An 18,775-nucleotide genomic window follows, 5' to 3' on the forward strand; every position below is an offset into this window, starting at 1 on the left:
GTGTACTGTGATAATCGACCCTGGAGGGAAAAGAGAGGTGGTGCCATGGACCAGGGTTGTCCAGAGTTTGGTGATGGAAATTTGAGAAAAAAATAAAAAGATCAGACGTCGTTGGCTGCAGCCGCATACAATGGGTGATAACATCTATAGAGTGAGGGTGTACAGTCCAAATCACAAAGTACAGCAGCCAAAAAAAGGGGGAGGGGCAAATTTTACCTTTTTTTCTTTGCTTATCCATCAAATTCCAGTCCAAAAGGAGGGTGCTAACATTCAGCAAGACTTCTTTAAAAAATAGAGCCAGGCAAATAACGTATCACTGGACCACCATCATCAAATCAGGCAAATATTTCAGTCTACTTTCTTTTCTTCTTGTACAGTTGATTTCATTAATATGACTTTCAAAAGGTGCACCAGAAATCAAATACATTCGTCACAATTAAAAATAAAATCATATATACAAAAAATATATGTAAAGGACACATACACAAGGCCATATGTTGATTGTGTAGCATCAAGCTGTTGTCATGGAGACCAGGCAAACCTATATGTACTAGCAATCACACCACTAAAAGGCATCAGTCCTAACAAAGGATTCTACATGAAAAAGGGGAAGCTTATTTGTTCTCAGCACATCAACCTACTACAGAGTTTGGAACCAAACTAGCCCATTCCTTGAATTTCAAAGTCAATCTGTTTACATGGTTGCATAATCCCAACAATACAGGGATATTCAGATTTGGATGTTCTTGTGGAAACTGGCAAAGTTCTACAAAGGGATCTTAGTTAAGGCGATAGAGTTTTACAGATTGTAACGTTTATCTTATAATAGACTTAGAGGGGTAAATTCTCATGACCCAATACCACAAACTAATCTACATATTTCTTGGTCATCTAACATCTACTTTTAAATGTGACACTCAGGAAATGAATACTTCAAAATAAAAATGGGGATTAAAAAGAATTCCATGAATCTTCATTTCCACTGATTTCTTTGTATTGGTTGTCAATTTGACGCACAGCTAACTTACCCCTCACCTATTCCGATACACTGGGCCCATGCTTCGGGGCGGGCTACACAAGGCTACAACCCATTTGTGACGTTAGCCTTCGACAAGATTCATGGTCTGACCGAAAGAGAATGACGGTGTGGTGGTTTTTGTTTGTTTGTTTGTTTGGGTGTTTTGTGAGAGAGAAAGAACACTCACCAATCATTGGGCCAAACCAGGGTCCTACATAGGGGCATTAAAAAAAATGGGGGGGGGGGGCAGTTTGGAATGTGGAAATCAAATGGAATTTCCCCATTTTTGTGAGTAAAATTTGTCCAGTTTGGAAGTCAAAGCAAAATTTCATCCAGCCTTTTAAAATATTTTTTCTTTAATTATTATCGAAAAACGGTAACATTTAGTAAAAGAATTTCACAGCAGAAAATTGGAGTGACAATGAGTCCATCAGTAATTATGATGACCATTTCCCTTTGTGGGGGGGGGGGGGGGAGGGTAATGATAAATGCATTTGATAGGTAGGTAAATTGCCGATTTAAAAATTGGTCCAAATGAGAACAAAGGGTGTTTCTAAAGGCTGGTAATTTCCATCTTTTCAATTTTTTTGTCTTGGGCTCAAAATTGGGTCGATTTGGGCTTGAAAAAGTCTGACTTGGCTTGGTCAAATGATATCAAGATGAATATCTAAGGAGTTTTCTATGGTTAGCATGATAGTATTATTATTATGATTATTCCAGTAAATACTCATCAAGAAGTATAAAAAAAACTTTCTCAACAAGAGGCACTTCCAGCGTATATCATGCAGGGTGTGAACAAAAAATGACATCACCCCAACCATAACAAACATACACTGGCTAAAAAAAGTCAGGTCACATATCCAGCATCAGTCCGCATCCTCCATTTAGCCAATAAAGAAATAAAACAGAGGATTTGGACGGATGCAGGATCATAATAAAAAATTCAACAAATTCAACAAAAAAATATGTAGAGAAAAAAATAATGAGTGGTGGTTACTATACGGAAGTAATAAATCTTACAACATGCACCTCAATTTTTCGCCCCTCAACAATAGTGCCGTTCAATTTCTCGCGTGCCCTGTCGGCGTCCGAACTACTTTGAAACGTAACAAAACCGAACCCCTGCATGCATGGGAAGATAAACAAGACAGATAACATGCAACACATTATATAGTTTGCTCATGCAGAGAACTTTCTGGTTGTTGGTAGTTGAATTTTAAAAATGGTTTTGTTTCTTAAATGGAGAGAGAAAGAGAGAAAACACAAGTTTGGTTATTAATGAGAATTGAATGGTCATTTTGAAGTAGTTCTTTGGAGTAATCGTGACCTGTAAGGGGGGAAACCTGGCTGATTTTGGTTGTAAAGGGGGGTATGGGTGGAGCAGTGCATGAGCAGAGGGGTTATTTGTGTTCTCCTCATGCACTCAATGAGGGGGAGGAGAGGAGGGGTGGGGTTGGGCGAGGGTGGGAAAGGGAAGTTCTTGGCAGGCATCACAAGTGAAGAAATGGTGAAAGAGTGATTTCTACCTTTAAAGGCAAGTAGTGATGGGATGAGAGGGACAGAAGCATTGCAAGGAAAGGGAAAAAGAGTCTTGTGTAAAATGAAAGTTTTTAGGGTAAAAGAATCATGGAGGAAAATAAGAAAATGTGTTAGTAGATTAAAAGCAAAGCAAAGCAAAAGAATGCACATATTAATATGAAATAGGGAGAAAAAATATTTTAATAGTGGCTCCAATTGTTTGAAAATGTCATAACAATATTGACAAACTGTATGTAGAAACTATCTTTTTTAGATAATATTTTTGATTTTCATAAATGAAACTGATATAAACATAACAGAGAATCTACACATTAAACAAACTTCTGAATCCTTACAAATATTAAAAAATTGTTATGAATATCTTTGAACTCATCTTAATGTGATAACCATGTGGATCAATTAACGGTGTAATCAATTTTCTACAGATTCAATGTTCTATAGAACTAACTATTTCTAAAATGTGAAACACTTGTCCAAAAAGTTCAATTCAATTGCACTGATAGACATAAAACTGTGGAATTGAAAGAAAATATATTAATACCAAATAGGATGTGATTGTAAAACTAGATGTCGATCGTAATTTACTATATTATAAAAAAAGGAAATCTTTAAAGGGGTAGGGTTAGGTGCAGATGGAGATGAGGTAGGAAGCGAAGCGTGAATGGCAAATGATAGAAAGAGGGAATAGGTGAGCAGCATATTGTAAATACATTGTTACAGTAATTACAGTATAAAAGAGTCTGATGAATTCAAAGCTAATTTACTAATATTTTCATAATATATAGAAGACTTGATTGAGAAAAAAAAATCAAAATCTGTCAAAATTTTCATTTTTATTTGTCAAAATTGATTTTGGGTGATATGATTTTCTATTTTTGACTACTTTTTAATGCCAAATTCTATATGAAAGTAATGCAAACTATCAAATATATGAAGTCATTGGCTGAAATATCAAGATAAATTTTAAAGCTCATAACACAATCACCTATTGAGGAAAGAATATTCAGTATTTTTTTAAATTTCACTGACAATGACTGATGACACATTTGATCTAGTTCTTTAGATCTTTCAATACTTTTTCAAATAGTGTGCATATGATTAAAAGTGTGGTGTGCAGTAAAGGATGATGCTGTGAGAAAGGGATTTATGCTGGAAACTTATGTTTTAGGTGTGCCATGAAAGGATTTAAAGCAGGATAAAAGCAAGAAAATAGGTGATGAAAGGAACTACTTGTAGATGGCAGGTAGAAAAGGGGTTTGGAGAGGTTTGGGGGCATTTGTGGAAAAGCAAAAAGGACTGCTTCTCTCTTTATTTTAGTAAGGGACTGTTGCTTTTCAACCCAATTATTATTCAAAATTAAAAAATCTAATTTCATCTCTCTGGTTTGTACTTCTCAGTAAAGTAAGATAGATAACTTTATTTCAAAAAGGGGATTTAAATTCAGCCATAGGAAAAATCTCTATTCTAAATGTGACACAGTCATTGAAATAATGATGAATTTGATATGGTATTTTGAAAACATGTGTCACCAAAGCAAAAACGGGATGATCCAAATGACCAAAAATAATCACGTTCAAACTAAGAAATGGAAATCTTTCACATGAAATGTAACAATGACTAAATTGACTAACGAAAACAATTATATACATTATACAGGTTAACATTGGCATTTTAATGGGAAAAAAGCATCAAATACGTTCTGTGGTGACGGTACATCAAATAGCAGGATAATGTTACAATTTTGTGCATCACTGTCTGCATATGCACAAATACATCAAATGTATACTGGCAAAAATATCAAAATCAAAATTTCATTGGTAATTTTCATCAAAAATATTCATTAAATTTAAAATGCAACTCTGGAGCAACATAATGCTTGGGGGTATCACAAATAGTATCAAACTTTGAAAAGGGGGAGGGGCAAGAGGGGGAGTTTTAAAGGGAGAGGAGAGAGAACATTCTTTCACGGAATGCATCGTGCAGAGGTCAGAGTTCAAAGTGTAGGTCAAGAAGGAGGTCAGATGAGCTCTAAAATGCAATGTGCAAATGAATCAAAAGAAAATGGATGCATTAAAAAGAATATCACAAAACGTTCATTGAATGATAGCTAGCAATGTAATAACAAATGAGAGTTTTCTTCGCTATAAAAACGTAATTGAATATCAAAAGGTTCAGGTTTGCATATTGTTTTCAATATCTTTCAAAAACATTGAATTTTAAGCTGACAAAATGTATCATTAATTATTTAAATGGAGCAAAATGAGCCTTAACTAGTAATTTCTTCCAATTCAAAAAGATAATAAAATATAAATTCATTAATTAAAAAAAAACATCTTCATGATACTGTTTTTTAAGCTTTATTAAAATATGTAAAATTTATGATTTTTTAAAAAAGTATCCTATCAAAAGAATTCATAGAAAGCTAGCATTCACAGATATTCACACATGTATCAGATGTCATTCAAATTTGATAGCATTCTATCTATCATTGAATGACAAGATGTATGATTTACATTACATTTAAACAATTTGATATTTATAACATTTTTACTTCACAAACATGATTTATGAGAACACATTTGGAATCATTTCTCAAACATTCAAATCCGTCGCTGACAATGAGACAACGTTCTTTCATCAAAATAAAATGATAACATTCAAGTTTTAGGATGAATCAATATTTACGACAGGTATGTAAATTTTTTGATTTACAAAATCACAAAAACTAGAATAATTTCACATGAATTTGATCAAAATGCATCAATGAGGCAACAGGGGGCGGAACACTCCTACATTCAAATTCTGAAGCTGACCCCTTAAAAAAAACATGCACTATATTAATCTTATTAAAAAAAAACACTTGGATAACAGTATGTTGACAAATTTTGATGATGGTATGACATGAACACAAACAGAATATCTGCTATCCTATTTGGTTCTTTTCTCCTTCAGAGTTATTTTTTCTTTTTTCCCCTTTTTTCTTCTTCTGTTATATCAATTTTTAATCAATTTTGAATTGATTAGAAAATAGGGGGCTAAGAATGTATGTTCCTGTAAGTCTATACTTATTCTTGCTTTTCATGATAACATTTCAACTATGAATCATGTAACCCTAAATTCACTTAATTTTCTTGACAAAAGCTACAAATGAAGTGTTGAATTTATTATAATAAAGTCCTACATGCCTGATCCTTTGTCATTTCTAGTGCCCATACAAAATTAGTGTCAAATCTTTCCCCTAATGGCTAAAGTGAAGCTTGGAGGGTCGTTACACAATAAATAAATAAATGTTTTATGGAAAAGTAACTCTATTCATTTCATTTCATCAATTCATTTTGGAAAGTTGAGATATTTTGATATATATGATATGTTTCAATACAGGTGATTTTTTCTCCCACTCGTTTTATATTATCAGTATAGCTCATTATATTTACTTGATGGCTGAGGTATTTCCCCCCTATTGACTTAAGTTTTGTTTAATCCAACAAACATGCTCAACTGTTATTACTTATTCCACTCCAATCAAATGAGTTAATTTAACAACAAATGATTTGACAAATACCACATAAAATATCAACAATACCTATTCTTGACAAATTGCATTCATGTCTTTGAGAAGTGACACAAAGACATGTTACTTGAACATATCTTCTAATTTATAAATAACCATTAAATTGCTCAAGATACACCTAACACGGTTCCCTAAATAGTTACATTTGTTTCTAAACAGAATGAATACACCTTGATATGGAGATTATCATTTCTACCATAGAAATCTTAAATAATATAAAATACATTAAATACAGAAAATTGAATGTATACTCTCTTTTATATACCAGGTAATTTTCTTTTTCCTGTACCTTATATCAAATCGATTTTGAACAGTGACTTTGAGCATCTTATTGATTCAAAGCAAAATGGAATAATTACAATATTTACAGGGAAAAGTGATTTTGCAATGCAGAAGGATTTGGGGTGAGCAAATGCGATGAAAAAGGTGATTTTTATTCACAGAGAAAGAGTGATTTTGAGTGAGAAGCAAAAAGACTGCTTTCTAGACTACAAATAGTTCATAAAAAAAGGAAGAAATGTGATGCCACTAAGAAAAATCGGGTTCAGGTTTTAAAAGAATATTTCTGGAACTGTGTTTTCTCTCAAAAGAAATATTGAAAAAAACAGGGACTTTTGATTCTTGGGCGGAAATCAGGGCCGATAAAGAGGAGGCTAAAACATTAATATGAATAGAAAAACAAACACTCCATGCTTTAATTGTATTTTGTTAGTGTTAACGTGTTAGTCTTAGTTTCCATGGTAATATATAAACACCTCAAGAAAACAGGTGTGTTCTAGAGTTACCTTTGTAGAACACAAAAGAATGGAAAATTAATTTGACTATCTTTTCATCTACAATGAACCCCCTACCCATCTCTATCAACCCCCCTCCCCACTCCCCACCCCACAAGACCTCAGATCAAATTTTTAAATCTGAGGATTATATTTTTGGTAAGATCAGGCATGCATTTATGTGATAGAAAAAAATGTGGTCAGCTTCAGAAAAAAATGAGGAGCATTCATTCATTCAGTGTTACTAAAACAATCTTCATGCGATTCCACTGTTAGCAAAAGCTCTCCTCTTACCTATGTGGCTACTTACAACAGAAAAAGAATACCCGATCCCCCCTCCCCCCCCCCAAAAGAGACACTGATGACCCCCTTCCCCCATCTGAAATTTTCTTGACAGGATTTCCTTAACTTCTTCCCAGTTAATAATTTGTTAATACTCAAAAAATTGTTCAAGCCAATATGTTTTGGTAAATTAATTTCTTCCCATGACAAGTTGATCTGATTAAATAACCAAGATCTATTTTCTTGTTCTTTTTTTTTAATTTCGTAAAAGAAAAAGTAATTAAATGGATTACTGATCTTGCATCATATCTTGTGTAATGGTAGAGAGAAAATTGAATTTCATTATAGCTAAGGTATAAATTGCTATCTGTAGACCCCACACTAATTAAATACTGACTTAGTTTTTGTCAATCTAGCCCTTACACAACAGCAATTTTTGTTTGGTTGCATATGCTTGTTTTTATTTTCAAAACCCCTTTTCTACTTATAGGACCTATTATTCCAAATATATAACTGATCAGGAATATTTCTAGCCCCTGATTGGATATTAAAAAAATGAAGGCCTATTCAGTTTTTATAAAAAAAAACACCTTGATAGCCATGGTAATAAGGAGAGCTCCATCAACATCAAGATGCATCTGTTTTTGGTCAAAACATGCTTTCAGGCAAAACGAAAAAAAAAAACACAATCACACGCCTTCTATCTTTTGATATTTCTTGTCATTTTGGATATAGAATTTCTGTCAAGTCAGGCGCTTAATAACTCAAATTAATAAATGATCTTCAAATCGGCTTTTTCGGACGGAAGACGAGTACGACATAAAAAAGACGCCATGTAAGTGCCTCCTGTAACTGACATAGCAGACTTGAAAAAACAAGTCTGAACGCATGCACACAAACATACACTCGTACAAACAAACAAACATACAGACAGACAGATGAGAAATTAGACAAAGAAACATTGTGGCATTCATAACTTCAGGCACATACGCATTCATTCATTCAAAATTCAGTTCTTAAAAAAAGATAATTGTCAAGAATAAAAAAAAAATGTTCTTAAACTTTATATTCTAAAGATTGGTTGATAAGAAATGGTTGAAGTGGCACACTGGCAAAAGAAATCAACCTAAACATGGCATTTTTATCTAATTTCAATTCATTCAAATGTATCTAATGAGTGTTCTCACTTCAACTTTTAGAAGGAAAAGATAAAATAATTCTTGATATCACTTCTTGTTTTTATCTTTCATATTTATTCCATGTTTGGCTTTCATGCCTTATTGCTTTTTGCACCAAGCAGGCGCCAACATTATACAAGGAAGAGCTTCTCTGTCAGTTGCGCGCCATTGAATTTTGAAACGTTTGCATTAATGCCTTTAGGCCACATTATGCGCAATTAAAATCCCTATCAAAAAATGTAGTCTTTTACCCTTAGGCCATCACGGAACCATAAACTGTTGAGTTCCTTGCTGCATGTACCACTTCCATTTAATTTTATTGAGTTGCTGAAAGGCTGTTGTGTTTTGCATAGTACTGTAATATTAATTTTTTTTTTATCAGTCATCTTATTGAAGACGGCATGAAGGAATCATTCATTTCAGCGGAGAAATGTTTGATTTGGAGATGTTTTCTCTTAGTCTTGAGTAAATGCTCTCTGGTAAGAGTAATAGCTTTCTTTCAATTAGAGTAACATTTGGTTTTGTTTCTTACAGCACATGTGCAACACCACGACACCCTTTCAACATACAATATATTCAATTACACATACTTTGAATGACCATCATTAAGAATACACGCCCCCGCCCCCATCACCATCTTTCAAAGTAGTTAAAGTCTTCAGAGGATTGATGTTGTTACTATCACCATTTTTTAATCACAAAATGATAAAACCAATTGTATCACCGAAAATGTTCATATGGAAGTATCGATTATTTGGAGATTCAATACTTGCTAAAAAAAAAAAAATTTAAATCTGTTGAGGGCAGCAAACTGAGTAAAGAATACTACTCACGACAATCTTGTTTGCTGAATGAATATTGAAAAAATACCAAAGCATCAACTTCAATGTTATATAAATCTGTTCTTTATGATGATCATTCAAAGTGTTTTGTCAGCTGAGAGCCAGAAGGGTATTAAATCTTGTGTAAAAGGAGACGTATTAACATCCTTCTGGCTCTCAGCAGACGGTTTGATTATCCAGTATGTACTGGTATAATAAAACAGTATTTATCATGTGGTGTATGAAAGACTGAATGAAAGAAAACATACCTTGCTTCCCCGCTCATTGAAGATGATTTCAACATCTAAAATGGTGCCAAAGGCCTTCAGGAATGATGAAAAAAGAAAGGAAATAAATAATGAATTACATTGAAATATAGATTAACGCTGAAAATACAGGTACATGGTTCTCAATGCTGATATTCAAATATTACAATCCAAGCTACATTCCAAACCATGCATGAGCTGGACTAGTTCAAAAACATAGTTGATAGATTAAAATTGAAAATACAGGTACCCGGTACATATCCAACTTTCTTACCACTACTTAAAGGTGAAGACCAGTATTGGAAACGCCCCAATTTCAAAAAGTAAAATGGAAGCTCTTATTACCAATCATGTAAAAGAATATGTTTTCACTAATACATGATGATAAAATTTTGCCAGGAAACCACCTACTAATTGAGATATTTGGTAAATTAGTTTATCTATTGGTGTGTGAGAGATAAACGCATGTGTCGCTCACGTGTGCGTAGTCCCATATACATCTTTCTGTGTACAGTGCTTGTAACTTTACCAAGACTGGGCTAAATTTCTTATCATTTTTTTTTTATTATGATTCCAGAAGAGAACCTTGCAGTACACACCAATACTTATATACTAGATGATCAACCTTTTCTGATCGATTTCACAACGTTTCTTTCACAATGCAATCGCATGACCATAACTGGTCTTTATCTTTAATAATAGTTTATCGTATCTGTCTGTGAATTGTTTTATCATGTTTTCATGCCATTAATACTGCTGGTGGATAAGACTTCTAGACACCATTCCAAATCTTTCAAATAAGTTCATGCATTGATGCATTAATACATTAACATCTTTAGAAGATTGCATGCCTGTGCTAAGAGGCAAAAGGGTGCTTAAGTGTACCACTTTGAACGAGGTAACACCCTTCTACCTCTCAGCAGCGGTAGAGAGAGAAAGAGAGAGAGAGAGAAAGAAAGAGAGAGTAGTGTACAGTACCTGTCCATGCGGACCTACCCCAAATAATTGCCTGAGGTCAGGATCCCTAAACCTGAAGGGAATATTTGAGACATGAAGTCTTTTGGGGGATTCACCGGGCTTTCCTGCTGCTACCGCTACTGCTTGGCCGACCACTTCGGAAGGCTGGGGTTGGCTCGTTGACGCTTGTGCATCGCCCTGGAAAAACGAAAGAAAACAAAGAGAGATGTTCTGTAAAAATACCTTGTTCAACAGAAGCATGAATGATATCAAGACAGGAGAGAAGGATGCATAGACAGGGATAAATAGAAATGGGCAACTTGGAAAATGTTCATTTTCAAAATTGAGAAGACCAGGCAATTGGAAAATTCAAAATAAAACTCTGTAACATGAATAATCAATTCAAAAGCAACTGTAAACAAGTAATCTTGGTGTAGTAGTATAGAGGGTTCTGGATTCATTTCCTTGGCAACCAAAGAAAACAAACAAAGAACCTTTACATAAGCTGATGGAGGAACATTTCAATAATCTGTTCTCCTTCCTATGACCCAGAAGTTACTAGGCTCGCCTTGAATCTTCTTCCTATAACTTAGACAGAACATGAGGAGAGAAGCTGAAAAGTCTAGATTTAAGTAGGTGTCCAAATGGACTTTAATGCAATCCAACTCCTCGCAAGATAAGCGCCTAGCTGTCGTGAGAGGGGAATCTCAGGATGGGTAGATCTTTGCTTACGATACCCAGGAGATCGAATGTCTCCTCATTACCATGGAGTATAGCCACTAGCAGTGGCAGTTCCTTAATGCATTTCTCTCATCTTCCCTGCTCCTATCTATCGAGAGGCGACAGCATCGCTTAACTGGGCTTCTTCTTTTTTTGGTCGAGGTGAAAAACAAAGATTGTTAACTCTTTGAGGTTTGGTGAGATCTAGCGCCACTCAGCTGATTTGAACTCATTTGAACTCATGGGGAAATAAGATCAAACGCTGATACATATCTACAGTCAAACCTGTTTATAAAGGCCACCCATAGGAAACAGAGAGGGTGGCCTCTTAGGAAGTAGACTTTGTAAACAGGGTATCCAAAACAAATCTATACAAATATTTATACAAAATAGATGTATGTGAAATCAATAGGCCAATGGCCTTTCTAAACAGGTTCTTCTGCACATATTTCTGACTAAGGGGAGACAATATTGGTGACCACTACAAGCAGGTTCACTAAATAGGTGTGGCCACTATGAAAAAGTATGACTGTATGTGCTCCTCTGCTACTCTGAGGTTCAAGACGAGTCAATGACCACAAAGACTAATTCTACTGCCCGCATCTTATTATTTTCAACCAGATTCAATTGTAAACGGTAATCTGATATCTGCTATGCTCATACATATTGCAACAACAGGAGTTGAGGACTGTCTACAGCATCCATGTACTCTGAAGTGCTAACAAGCTTTCTTTGAACTGAGTTATTCTACCCCCTATCCTCTACAGAACATGATAGCGCCCTTACATATTCCACTCAACGATGGATGAGAATGACAGCAATATCACAAATGTTGTCCACAGGAGTGGTTTTCAGCTTCAAGCGCACTGAAGTACTTTCTATTTGCATATCGCATTCACATTTGTACAATGATTACAATCACTCAACAATGCTCGTTATACATAGCGGGATTTAAAGAGACATAGCTTGATTCAGTTTAATGTATGTACTCAATGTGTATTCCAAAGTCACTTTTGGCTAGGGAGCGGCCACCATGCAATCATTTCTTCAACATGTTCTGTTTAAAGCCAGAAAGGTAGTAACTCTGTGTAAAAGACTATGAGTTAATGCCCTTCTGGCTCCGAACAGACTATATGACTTTTCTTTCCTTTTCAAAAGAAATCTTCAAAACAATCTTGTTTTTATGTCAGCTGCCGAGAGTAAGAATAGTTGTAATTCGGAGAACTTCAACATGGAGCTAATGCCTTCTGGCCCTCATCAGACAAGATGTGAACTGGTTTATTTTTGGTGAGATAGATCTGCACATGAAGCTCACAAATGATCTGCCATGCGACCTGGTATCATCAGGCAGTTGACAGTGACAAATGTGTTACAAACTTGATAAGATGTAGCTAGCAGCTGATTGGGATATATTGGCTTGATACCGCATAGGCCAGGGGTATCATCAAAATCACTCTGCACCTGTGGGCTTCTTTATCGATAGTCCTATCCGACGAAAAGATGTCATTATTCTCTACTTGAGTCTATGCCCACCATATACGGGTATCATCTTCAGAGTTGCACATTTTTTGTACAATGCCCCCTCTCCTGGTCATCATTTTCCCCTAGCACACATAATGATGAAACACTTCGCAGTATTTTGTTAAATTCTGTCTACTTCAGATCAAAGACCATTCTTGAAATGACTTCCTGCCTTAGTTTTTTACAGAATGCTATGCTTTACATAAGATATTTTAATATCAATGATGTTTAATGAAAGTGTTATTATTAAATGCAGAATTAATTATCCTTGCATATTTATCTGGGTTTCAACCATTACTCATCGGCTGGTAATCTAAAACACTACCTCTTTTCTCTTTGATGACTTCATGGGTCTTATAAGAAGATAAAAGGTGTAAACACATGCAAAAATGTAGATAATTAGATCAAAGAAATAAACACTTCACGTAGGTGGCATTTGTCAATTGACAAAACGTCAATAGATGTATACAAACACAAGGAGCTTTATAAACGGATCATAAAAGAAGAACATATGGGGGGAAAAAACCTAACTCAGCACATGCAATCGACACAAAATTCCTATTTTTTCCACGCACAGACAACTCTCTCTGTTATTCCAGACAGATGCTTCTTTCTAACCCGGCACAGACCCAGAGTCTTGATCAAATAATTCCCCAAATTCCATATCATGATTTGATTTCGTTCCCGTCGCTGTGTTTGCACAACTTTGCCTCTCGTTTAGTAGCATGTCTCGCCCATTTGCGGCCCATCAATTTGCGCAAATAGCTCCTGAAAATTCAAACGGTATACACGCGGCATTTCCACTTCTTCAATCAGTCAAACGAGAAGGGCACATTGGGGTCTTCTGTTTGGCGGACGTCGGCTGATAATGGAAGCGAATTAGTTACATTTCCTGCTCCTGCGCTCGTGGGCAGATACGAGATGGACCAATACGTCAATCTTTCCACCCACTGCACAACAGAGCTATGAAGAATTCTGTATCTATGGTATACAAAACATGGATACAATCTTCAACAATGTTGCATGACAGGCCTCTGGCTTTTTAGCTATTGATTGGAATGAGATGAGGTCCATGATTGAGTTAAATGCATCCTCTAAATTCTCCTTAAATGCTTTTCACTCCAATACGCGATGCGAGGTAGAAATTCAAATTGGATACGTTAGCTCTGCTAAACTCTAGAGCTTATCGTTCAGGTATAGGCAGATGAGGGCAGAATCATAAGGTGAAAAAGGACTCTGAACCGCAAGGTGTTTACTATGGCCAGGTAATAAAGCAACATTCATGGTATACATGTATTTATGTTGATGGTAGAATAGGGAAAGTAAACAGATGTGGTGTTTTCCTTCTACAAATAATAATGAATATCATAACTATGTTGTTTAGTCTTCATAGTTAAAAGCAATTGGAAACGTGAAAAGGAAAGTGTTTACAAATTGTTCAATATTTTAGTGTAAAAACAATAGACTTCCAGTCAAATAATAAATCTAACATAGCAGTCTTGTTCCTTTTCTAAAACAAATATGAATTAACTTATACATGCATGTGGAATTTTCTGAACGTACACACATACATATAGGTATATGTAGTAAGTAGATGTTTTTTTTCCTTTTTATTCTAAATAGGTTATAGCCATGGATTTGGAGTGGGCATTTCATCCTCTTCACAGTCTACGGGACATCATCCCTCACAATCCCTTTCCTGTCCTCCAAATCCGCAGCTATTATCTGATATCGGATGCCTCTTCACTCCTTCCTGCTTTGAATACCTAATGAGCCGGCCGCTCTCAGCACTGTAGGAGCTACGGGAGAAACCCAAACATGCCCGTTTTGAATCGCATCTTCAGAAAATATTTGCTTGCTGTGTGTATATGTATGCTTTGCTTATATGCGTAGCCTTCGTGTAATACATTACCATCTTCATAAGATCAAGTGGGAATCTCTTGTGTGGAAAGAAAATTCTGGATTAGTAAAAATGCCTCGGGGCGCCATATTCCATAACCAAACTACCCCTATTTCTTGACGAATCTGCGTTCCATTCACGCGCCACGGTTCTGGTAAGAGCAGACGCAAGATATCGACCTCGGGGCGCAACCAACGTATATGTTTACAGGTTCGTTCACCGGTATACACACACACAAGCGAGCATACACAACCGACTCCTGACGCAGCCCCGGGAAAAAATGGGGAACCATATAGACTTATTACACAGCTAGATTTACATTTGAAAGAATGCATGAGAATTACCACAATGCTAAGCTGGTACATCTTGGTTAGATAAGGGAGAGAATCTCGGCTCTTGGAATGCTCCGAAGGCGTAACTTGGTCTGCTGTTTACAAATGTGGTAGACCTAGTGGTGAGGTGCTCGGTGCTTTGGTGTAGCGCTTTATATCTTCCTATATCTTCTCATATGTTCTAATCATTGATGATCCTTAAGTAGTATCCCACCAAAAGGCCTGTATGATGCATTCAAAAAGTTTTAGGGCAGTTCCAACTTCACAATTTTATTTAGATTTCTGTCTAATACCTAAAGAAGATGAAATGTCAGAGGTCACTGCCAACAACTCATGTGGCGATTGGCTCAATAATCTGCATCAAGATACACCATCAGATACAAAATCACAGAGTAAAATCAGCAATGAAGGAGTTGTGGCATCTGTTGACAGGCTATGACAAGCACCATATACACAATCCCTGAGATAAATAGGTTGAGAAATTTAGTGGAACTACTGTAGGTGCAGTTTGGTAACTCAGAATGTGAAGAGGTTCACCAGGATTTGGGTGCAACCGGTGTGGCAAGTTGGTTCCAGAGTGAAGGCAGTTTGAAAGCAACAGCGCTTTACCAGTAGACAAAGATGATAGGGGGTTGAGATATGAGTTGATAAGTGAGGTATTGAAATAGAAGCAGATTGGTCTGCCATGTGCATTGGTTCCTCCCCGTTGAATTCTTTAATATCTCATCCCAAACTTCATTTGAAGTGCAGTCATGTGCAACACCAACCCAATATGTCTAGTGAGAGAGAGAGAGACAAACCGAGAGATGGAAGAGACAAGGGAAAGATGCCTGGCCAGTTCTCCACCTCTACATACACAGATAAGATTGCGATGGCTTTGGTATGCCTAGGCTAAACCGGTGAGGCAAAATTGAGCTATTATTAAAAACGAGGATCCAAAATTTCACCCTCCGTTTCCGCCTCCCTCTCGACGACGACCGACCGCTTCCTTTCTTTCTTTCTCTGTCCCTCAGCCTTCCTTAATGATAATCGTGTGAGTAATTCCAGCTCTAATGAGAAAACAGTCTGTCGAGAACATATAGGGATGCAGAGAGATGTTTTTATGCAGTGTGGTTGTTAGTACTGGTGTATTGGTAATGAGGCTTTGGTTGGGAAACGATGAAAAGCTTTCAAAAAGCCCTGAGATTCACAGCATGGTTTACCAAATAGATATTTTTTCTTGTGTGTGGTTATGATTTATTAGACAGGCTCAGATGTTTTTTAACACTTAAAAAGCAGATCTATCATTTTTGTTCAATTTGCTTCTTGAGAATTTATGCATAAACAGCTCTGTGGTTGCAAGGTATAATCATGAAGTACTGGTACTAATAATAGTGAGGTATACCTACGAGAGAGTGCATCTTGTATGAGAGACTCTCCCTGTTCTTCAATTTGACACAGAAGTGCATTTATTCTGCACAAAGCATAAATAACACATCACTTTACCATATGGTAACCTGATCTCTTGAAGTGAGACATTCACAATGCTAGCAGTTCATTTCACAAACACGCAAGAAAACCTACAGCTTGACAGCCATCTCCATTTCCATCTTTCTCTACATCTACATGTATTTCACTGTTATGGATACTACACCAATATATACCCTGGTATGAAATATGTATTAATATCATGGCTACATGCAGCTGAAATAGGAAGAATAAATTAGGTAAAGTGAACACTGAAACAAAAAGGGATGTTCAGCATTTCAAAAACTTGGTTGCATTTATTTTTTACTTTGTATCCTACTCTGAGTATTTTAAAATTACAAATCTAGACGTAGCTGGAATGTGTTATTGCGAGTTTAACAAAATGTTAACTGACACATAAATGTTACGCTTTTGAGATCTAGAAATTTACAAGCATTCTCTGAAATACTGCTCTACGGAAATGACAGATTAACGAGACTGATCGATAGATCTGAAAAGAAAGAGAGTGAGAGAAATATTGAAAGGAAAAGATTGATAGAAAATTAGATAGAGAGCAAAGATAAGAGAGACAGAGAGAGAGAAAGATAAGGAATGAGAAAGAAAAGAGTATGAGAAAGAAGGAGAAAGTGAAGGGAAAGAATGAGAACGAGAAGGGAAAAGAGGAGAAGGAGAAGGAGAGAGGCAAAGATGTACAGAGGTTCAATGCACAAGATGAGTACAGGGCTACAGCAGTAACAGAAAGAGTGAACAAGTTTAAGTGTTAGATAAAAAGATTCACATTTACGGGAGGTTAAGAGCTGTGAATACAGAGAAAACAACCGTCCTTGGATGTTTTGTATGATTAGAGACCATCGAAGCTGAAGAATTCGGCATCTAATGAATCAGAGAGCGTCTTCTTAACAGGAACTTGTGGGTAATTAGGGGGATACTACATGATTGATGATGGCCCACTCCAAGCTGACACTCGAGCCTTCGTCCAGATGTCGATTGCTAGAAAGCGGGGGAAACATTGCGACAAGTAGCGCATCTGAACCCGTTGACGAGAATAGACGAGGTGAGGTTTACGAGTAGCTTCTTGCGAGTGCATTAGAGAAGCATATAGAGAGATATTGGCTTCTAAACTAAGACGTGAAAAAGCGGTTAAGTTGTGTCGCGTCACCTGCGAAAATGTCACAAGGCGTTAATCAGCCCATTTCGTGTGTTTCCTCTCGACTGGTATCTTAAAGTAGTCTGGCTCTTAAGGGTATACTAATTTCTTCCAGGGGTGAATATTAATAGGATATCTGCCTGTAAACAACAGGTGTGGCTTGCTATTAAACAATATGGTTAAACGATAGCTTTTCATTGCAAGAATATTTGTAAAAGTACATGTATGTGTATCTGCTTTATACTAATATGATAGTAACTAGCAGGACCCGCGGAAATCCGCGGGATTCTAGAGGGGGGCGGGGGGTGTAAATAGATATATAGAGACTGTCTAAATTAAAACCACCAAGAACTTTATTTGCCATTCAGGCCATTAAAAAAATATACATGTTTAGCGTCCCCGCCCGCTTCCTTTTTGGGGGCCACCTCCTATATTTTTTTTTTTTTTAAACAGCTTCCCCGCCCGTTTCCTTTTTGGGGGCCGCCTCCTATTTTTTTTTTTCTTGAAATTTTTTTGATTTTTTTTGATTTTTTTTAATTTTTTTATAGAAAAAAAACAGCGTCCCCACCCGCTTCCTTTCTGGGGGCCGCCTCTCCTATTTTTTTTTTTTTTTTGAATTTTTTTTTTGATTTTTTTTTTTTTTTTTTTTTTTTTTAAAGAAAAAAAACATGAAAAGCACTGCTAAAATGTATTTCTGATCTTAAAAAAGAAAAGAAAAAAATTGTCGGCTGCCATCTTGAAAAATAGCCTGAATGTCAGGGAAAATGTACGGAGCAGCCATTTGAAAGAAAAAAAAAAAAAAAAAAAAAAAAAAGGGCCTCGATCCTCCTTCCCATTTTTTAGAAAAAACAGGACGCTAAACATGTTTTTTTTTTAATTTGGCCTTATATAAAAAAAATTAAAAAAACGATCCAACTGTACCGGTAGTTATTCTTTAAGCCACTGGAACTGCGTAGAGTTCCGTAGTGTGGCGTACCGACTACGCAGAAATTAGGCTGCGTATTATGGGGAAAATAGTCCCTGCGTAGGTTATGCGTAGGCTGGCGTACAGGTTTGCTTATATGGTTGCTTACTGTGTGGAAAGCTTTTACTGCTTTGACGATCTGGCGTAGGGTAGCATAGTGTTGCGTAAAAAGGCGTACTTTCTGCGTCAAGTTTCTACGCTGAAAGTACGCGAAAAAAATTAAACATGTTGACTTGTTTTCGTTCATCTTGCGTACCCCTTTCTGTCCCTCAGCATATAGTAACGTAGGCCAGCGTAGTTGGTAGCAACACTACGCAAC

The 18,775-nt window shown here is 36.2% G+C and overlaps 1 protein-coding gene across 12 annotated transcripts in view; it reads right to left on the reverse strand.

Annotated features, from left to right (window-relative positions):
- The window catches only part of LOC100890824 (RNA binding protein fox-1 homolog 3), a 63,671-nt gene that overhangs the window by 23,785 nt on the left and 21,111 nt on the right, over positions 1-18,775 (reverse strand). For 7 of the 12 annotated variants that reach the window (XM_030984589.1, XM_030984591.1, XM_011678393.2 and 4 more), the window contains exons 3-5: positions 10,427-10,603; positions 9,452-9,505; positions 2,048-2,140 (exon numbers count right to left, since the gene is read on the reverse strand). In XM_030984589.1, coding sequence (XP_030840449.1) covers positions 2,048-2,140; positions 9,452-9,505; positions 10,427-10,603 — 324 coding nt within the window. The remainder of the gene's footprint in view (positions 1-2,047; positions 2,141-9,451; positions 9,506-10,426; positions 10,604-18,775) is intronic. The other 5 variants (XM_030984592.1, XM_030984599.1, XM_030984596.1 and 2 more) reach the window with 3 other exon arrangements.

This window comes from Strongylocentrotus purpuratus, unplaced genomic scaffold (genome assembly GCF_000002235.5).
Source record: "Strongylocentrotus purpuratus isolate Spur 01 unplaced genomic scaffold, Spur_5.0 spur5_scaffold_14, whole genome shotgun sequence".
Lineage (NCBI taxonomy): Eukaryota > Metazoa > Echinodermata > Echinoidea > Camarodonta > Strongylocentrotidae > Strongylocentrotus > Strongylocentrotus purpuratus.